Raw genomic sequence first — 7,500 nt, 5'->3', positions numbered from 1 at the left:
TCTCTCTCTCTCTCTCTCTCTCTCTCTCTCTCTCTCTCTCTCTCTATATATATATATATATATATATATATATATATATATATATATATATATATATATATATATATATATATATATATATATAATATCCCTCAGAGTTAGCTTTTTATTTTAAAATTAGCTCTCTCTCTCTCTCTCTCTCTCTGTCAGTCTTTCTTATTGTGATTATATTCTATGCCTGTCAGCCTTTCTGTCCATCACTGAGTCAGTTTTTCTCTTTTACTCTCTCTCTCTCTCTCTCTCTCTCTCTCTCTCTCTCTCTCTCTCTCTCTCTCTCTCTCTCTCTTTATGATATCTTTTGCGCCTGTCAGCCCTTCTATCCCTCACTGAATTAGTTTTTCTCTTTTACTATAAACGTTAGCTCTCTCTCTCTCTCTCTCTCTCTCTCTCTCTCTCTCTCTCTCTCTCTCTCTCTCTCTCTCTCTCTCTCTCTCCGTATTTACGTACACTTACACCCCATCAAAACATCTCAGAACAATGACATCTCTTCATTTATTTCTCTTGACACACCGGATAACAATCACCGCTCCTCGCGCAATTCCACAAACAAAAATGAGAGAAATTATGGCCCAATTAGGCGAGAGATAGCCCGGCCCTGACAAGCCCAGTAACGTCAAATGACGGTCCCTAGATGAATGGGGAGGCTGCGCATAGGTGAGCATTCATCGAAAAGACTTTTCGTCTCGTTTGCAGCGAATGAGTTCTGTCGTTTCTTCTCTCTCTCTCTCTCTCTCTCTCTCTCTCGTTTTATCCTCCAGGTTAACGTTCATCCGGAAAGTTAGGGGGGCGTTTGCTGGTACTTTAACAAGAAAAAATTAATGCATACTGCCAAATATTTCAGGCTGAATAATGCATTTTTTTTAATGCACCTACACCCTGTGATTGTACCTGTTCTGAACTCATTCATTTTATTGATATTATTAATAAAATAATAACATTACTTGAAAGACAAGAACATACTGTAAGCTCACCGATTACGTGACGCAAGGATTTACCTCAGCGGACTGAGACTGACATGCCATTCAATTAGCAAGTTATTCGTTTGAAAAATACAGGTGGTTTTGACAGGTACACAGAAACCCAAGGTTTTTATTCTTTGTTTTCAGCGAGTCATCATTAGCAGATAACACAAAAGAGACACTTGCTCGTGCGGATGCATAATTTGTGTGCGTTCACTTTCTAACACATTGTATCGAATAACATTTTTCCGTTTTCTGTCGTTTGGATACCTAACACCCACACTCAGGGAATATTGTTTTAGTCGTGCTGATGCATAACTGTGATGTTTCCATCTATTTCCAGTTTAACTGGTATAATTCCCTTTCAATCTTGTGTTGAATGTTTTTTTTTTTTATGTTGTTTTGTTCACAAGGATACAAAGACGTTTATTTCACCTGTTGCTTCCGGGACAATCTTTCAGCTAGCCGGAGATCGTTCAGATTCTTATATCTAATTTGTGTCCCTTATTTATTTTGTATTGTTCCACAAGATTATATTGTAAGAAGAACCTGCTTTTTAAAAAGGCCCTTTTCGGCATGGAAAACTAATTGGGACACTTCCACCTTCCAGATCGTCCTGAATTCCATGCACCGTTATCAGCCTCGCATCCACCTGGTGCGCCTGAAGGAAGGGTTCTCGGGTCCCATCACCGACCTGGAACAAGAGGACCACCGCACTTACATCTTCCCCCAGACGGTCTTCACGGCGGTCACCGCCTACCAGAACCAGCTCATCACCAAACTCAAGATCGACAGCAATCCTTTCGCCAAGGGCTTCAGGGACTCGTCCAGGCTCACTGATTTCGAAAGGTAATTTTTTCTTTAAAGAGGCGACTTTGCGAATGCTCGATTATTTTGGAAGGTTATTCAGTAAAGGAAGCCACTTTCGCCTATGATTTAAAAAAAAAATTAATTGTTTTAAAAGTAATTCTCCTTAAAGACTTTTTTTTTTTGTGTGGAAGAATTTGTTCATGTTCCTCTGATTTTTAAAAACAAGTAAGAGATTAGTTTTCAAACTCGCCCGCTGAAAGGCAATTCTATGGATAAAACTCCTCAGGTCTCAATTTCTTTTTAAAGTAATTCCTCGCAAGCTCAAAGTACTTTAAGTCTCTATCTGTAACAGGTAATTAAATGACAAGATAACCTAAAAACATACTGATTTATAGAATCGAATCTACAAAGAATCCTCGAGTCTCACAGATTGCAACGGCAGACTCCTCTAAAGCATATTCATAAAAAAAAAAGTAATTATAAAACAAAAGACTCCACAAGCCGACCAGATTTTCAAACCCAATTTCAAGAAGCACCCTCCTCAAAGCTGGGCTATTTTGGAGGGCGATTCTTCCAAGCCAGAGACCTTACAGACAGCTTAGTTAATGCGATGAATGACAAGCACCGGGAACCCTTTCGCTCAAGGTTATCTAAGGAACGCCATCTTGGAGTTTTCATTCGCGAGACTGCAACGCGACCAGTGGTCTGTCTTGATGATATGAGCAGAAGTTATCCAGTCAGACTGCTTCTTGTGATAACAGTCGTGTTATTATTCGGTTACAGTAGGTTTATTCCAATTGTGACTTGAGCTAATCTAGTCAAAGCTGCGTGCTGTGATATCATATACCTTATTATTATTATTATTATTATTATTATTATTATTATTATTATTATTATTATTATTATTATCACAACAATAGTCTGTCGTTATTTGGGATCTGACAGGCAAGACTTAACAAGGATCAGTTGATATGAATGAATTTTCACTTAGAAAATGCTCAACAGACTTACAGAAGCTGAGAGAGAGAGAGAGAGAGAGAGAGAGAGAGAGAGAGAGAGAGAGAGAGAGAGAGAGAGAGAGAAGTTCCGTGATTGGCTGCCAAACCTTCAGAAAGGTGTGCTCAGGACAAGTTTTGTAATACGTCCCTAAGTAGATAATTATCATCTGAGGCCATAATTACAGGACAGACCACAAAGCTTTTACCATCCCGTCCGTTTGGTCCATATTTTTGACAAGTTCGTCGGTAATTTCATCCATAAGTACTACTCGTGTAAAGTCCATATTTCCCTCGATTGTTGAAGGCACAGTGGGCCGTGAGGACAAGAGATACAAGAGTCAAAGTCGTGTCACATATCACATTTTACACCGCATACTTCTTCTCTCCTTTATTAATTTTTTTGCCTCATATGCTGCCCGTAAAATTGGTAATGATAAGCCCGCACGGACTAGACACGGACCCCGAGAGCTCAGGTTAGGTCGAGCGCTCTCTCTCTCTCTCTCTCTCTCTCTCTCTCTCTCTCTCTCCACATACACATACGAAAATATGCAACTGACAGATTTGAAATTATTATGTCAAAGATAAATATTCACGACACAGTCGACTTTACTGGAAATATCGATCGTGCCTTATATTTTTTCCAACTTCATGAAAACTGATATTTCGGTAGATAAGTATCCAACTATCTTCTTATCTTCATCTACGTATTTCTTTGCGGATGCACGCACCCTTCTACATCTTTCCCTTTCAACTTCCTCTTTCTCTCTATCGGCCCCAACCTTCCTTCGCCGGAGTCGTTATGAGAGGAAAAAAAATCTTTCACCCTACGAGTGGGCAACATGATGTATCTTAGCCCGGGGTGCCGGCGCTTGTTTTAAGAACAATGTAATATTCTCACCAACAATAAATTAGTCACTAAAGCTTTGCGCCGCTAAAGAACTTCGCCGACGCACTTCACCCTCTTTTTTTTTTTTTTTTCATTTTTTAAAGTTTTTCTTATATTGCGTTTTTCTTGGGCAGCGATTTTTTTCCCGTGCCCTTTCAATGCCCTGCTTTTGGTGTCAATGTCTCGGTGAATTTCAGGGATAAGTGGCCGTTGTTCTTCTCAATGATGGCTTACCAAACAAACCCTCAGCCTGTTTATAGAATTAATGACAGGTTCCGAAGGTAATTCTTGGAGGGCCTCATCTCTCGTTTTTCTCTCTCTCTCTCTCTCTCTCTCTTTCTTCTTCGTAAGCCATCACCTTTAACAAAATAATGAAAAGGGTTAAAAATGAGACTCGGTATTAAATATATTTACCGAGATAATGAGGCAGAAGAAAGAAAATATCGAGACACATATAAAACAAACAGTCATTTATCTAGAGGAACGCCTAGATAGGATATACATTTTTGCCTTGAGTACAGAAAGATACTTCTTTTGAAAAACAGATTAAAAGGATTTTATCTAGCGTAGGAAATTTTTCAAAAGGAAATACATTTTTGAAAATACAAGTAGGGATGAAATCAGAAAGAATTTCCGCTTGAAATTTGTCTTAAATATAGAAATAAATCTTTTGACAATTAAATTTCAGTAGTTTTTGTCTTTGATAGAAAATGTTTCAACGAGAATAAATTCTCTACATTATGATTACCATTAAATTCTGACTGGATTTCTTTTGAAAAGCACGTTGAAGGGAAATCTGTCCACATTTTTAAAACGATTTTAAGATTTTAACCGAAAATAAACATTCAAATGTTATGAAAACTAAATTATTTTATTAAATAAAAATCAAATAACAAACCAAATCACTGACGGGAAATTAATAAGAACACCTGACCACCTGACACTGTATATTAAAAAATCGATAAAATAATTCGCACTGAAATGAATGGAGAGAGTTAAACATAGATGACCGCGGTTGCTGTGACGCCCATTTTGCAAACATTAAATGAATGAAAACGATCGGCCAGAGCCTTCCACCAAGGCTCAGCATCCACCTTTGCTATGACGTCAACAGCGAAGCGTTTAGCGAATGGTTTTCTTAAAAGCGGCAGGATCACAGGTCGATGGGCGATTACGGTTGATTACGGTTGATCAGATGGTTAATTGACTCTGCCCGATGGTTTATTGAGCTTAGTTAATGGCGTATTGGGTTTGGTTGACGGCCTAATGATGTCAAGTGGCTGGCTCATCCAATGGCTCCAGGGTCAGTGAGCTCAAAAGGAGAGAGAGAGAGAGAGAGAGAGAGAGAGAGAGAGAGAGAGAGAGAGAGAGAGAGAGAGAGAGAGAGAGAGAGATTTCAAAGTTCAATAGACAATTCTTGAGCTAAGAGAAGTTAACATTCACTATGACAGGAAGTGACTAGTTTCTAAGCGGTGACCAATTTCTAAGCAGAGAGAGAGAGAGAGAGAGACAGAGAGACAGAGAGAGATAATCTTATGAACGGTTTTCATCCCAGGGAGATGAGGTTAACCTCGTCGAGGTCCTCTCGTTTTGATGGTATATTTTTGACGGTGCAGTGACCAATCACGACTAGTCTATATTTCCTCTTCTCTCACACTCTTTCTCCAGCCTGTATGCAACTCACAACAGTCGCCTAACAACTACATACACAGGTCACTCTTTACGTTAACAGAGGCATGCTGAGTTATAAGGATCGCGCCCAATCGCACCTCCTGGCCCTGTTTGGAAATCGAAAACAGGTCGTCCGCATTTGAGAATTATAAAATGGGCTACCACTAAGATGAGAGAGAGAGAGAGAGAGAGAGAGAGAGAGAGAGAGAGAGAGAGAGAGAGAGAGAGAGAGCAGCCTCAAAGTTGAGTATGAAAGGATGAAAGAGTAATTTTACAGAGAGAGAGAGAGAGAGAGAGAGAGAGAGAGAGAGAGAGAGAGAGAGAGAGAGAGAGCAGCCTCAAAGTTGAGTATGAAAGGATGAAAGAGTAATTATACAGTGAGAGAGAGAGAGAGAGAGAGAGAGAGAGAGAGAGAGAGAGAGAGAGAGAGAGAGAGAAAGAGAGAGATTCCGGCAAAGTCCACTCACTTCACAGACTCAAAATTGCACCAAATATGTTAAGGTTATCCCTGGAAACGTGTAAGGGTAATATACAGGAAATTAAGGTTTATGGCCCTTCGGAGTAATTTGGTTTTTGACTGGCGTATTAACGGACGTGTTGTAAGCCATGGTTTGAAGCTGTCGCCGTTGTGGTAAGGGTGTGGACGACCAAAAACAACCAAGATTTACAACCCGCAGAGAGAGAGAAAGAGGGAGAGAGAGAGCTGCCAAGGATAAAAAAGCGTGATTGTTACTTGATGCCAAGGAAAATGTTTAAGTGAACGATGTTAATGGGAAAAGAAATGATAGCTGTATTATTATTATTATTATTATTATTATTATTATTATTATTATTATTATTATTATTATTATTATTATTGTAGAGTTTGCACGTTATCATTTAATGTGCATTTATAGTTGACCATTCTGGTACAGTTGCTTTTTGCTACATTTTTCATGTATTACCCATCAAGACGTCTTTCTACACACACACACTCACACACACACACACACACACACACATATATATATATATATATATATATATATATATATATATATATATATATATATATATATATATATATACATATATTCATATATATATATATATTTTTATTTTTTTTTTTTTTTTTTTTTTACATAAATTCCTGAATTTGAACATGTGCGCTGTCCTCTGGAGCCAAAACGACTAAAATCCCGAACGGAGAAAATAGCCAGATACGTAACAGTAAACTCGACTTCGAATGTTTAGACCGCGACCTGTATAAACTACAAAGCTAAACCGGGTTGACATTTAACATAAGGTCGAGGCCGAGCTTCCCAGCCTTCGGGTCGTAACCCGAGTCGTGCCTCTAGTGGTCAATTTGGGCCTATTAAGCCCTACCCTGTGGCCTTTAGGGACGCCGGTGACCGATGGCCCTGTTGGGCCGACGGAAGAGATCATTGGTGTAAAAATTGGGTGTTTGGGCGTAATGTGAGAAGGTGTTGGCTCTTGACACCTCCGATAACACAGGCCTGGATTGGGCAGCTCGCATCAAAAACAACCATTCCGCCCTTCCTTCTTCTTCGCGAGCCATCAGAAAGTTCCAAAAGGTCTGCTGCTCTAGCGCAGGCCTTCTTCAGGAAAAGACTGTTGGGAGGGCGAGGACTTTCGTTTTTGAGAGAAAGTGAGAGAGAGAGAGAGCCAGGGGTGAAACGGGGTGTCATTTATAATAATGCTCCCTGTTGATCAAGTTTTCAAGGTGAGAGAGAAAGAGAAGGGAAGAATCCCATAACAATATTTCATACAATAAAGATATAAATCAAGTTAAGAAACGCGTAAAAAAAATGCATCCCAATAAACATTCTTACCAATAATAATAATAATAAATAATAATAATAATAATAATAATAATAATAATAATAATAATAATAATAATAAAAACAATACAGTACAGACAAATAAAGTAACATTACAATGACTGCAACTGCATAAATACCAACACAGCATTAAAGGCGCACAGTAAAAAGTGTAACCAGAAGACGGGGTAACAGGAGGAGCAACCGAATAAATGAGAGCGAACGACAGGAATATAAAGAGACAGAAGGACCATTTGTCTGTCTGAAGAGACATAAGACACGTCATATTTAAAGATGCATTAATTTATCTCCAGCAT

At 38.9% G+C, this 7,500-nt stretch overlaps 1 protein-coding gene across 1 annotated transcript in view; it reads left to right on the top strand.

The window, feature by feature from the left end:
- LOC136848083 (T-box transcription factor TBX20-like) overlaps positions 1-7,500 on the top strand; it is a 152,943-nt gene that overhangs the window by 130,611 nt on the left and 14,832 nt on the right. Inside the window, exon 5 of the mRNA XM_067120268.1 lies at positions 1,609-1,847. Coding sequence (XP_066976369.1) covers positions 1,609-1,847 — 239 coding nt within the window. The remainder of the gene's footprint in view (positions 1-1,608; positions 1,848-7,500) is intronic.

Source organism: Macrobrachium rosenbergii, chromosome 18, assembly GCF_040412425.1.
Source record: "Macrobrachium rosenbergii isolate ZJJX-2024 chromosome 18, ASM4041242v1, whole genome shotgun sequence".
In the NCBI taxonomy this organism is placed as follows: domain Eukaryota; kingdom Metazoa; phylum Arthropoda; class Malacostraca; order Decapoda; family Palaemonidae; genus Macrobrachium; species Macrobrachium rosenbergii.
Note: the sequence above shows the minus strand (reverse complement) of the source record. Positions and strands in the feature narration are given on the sequence as shown.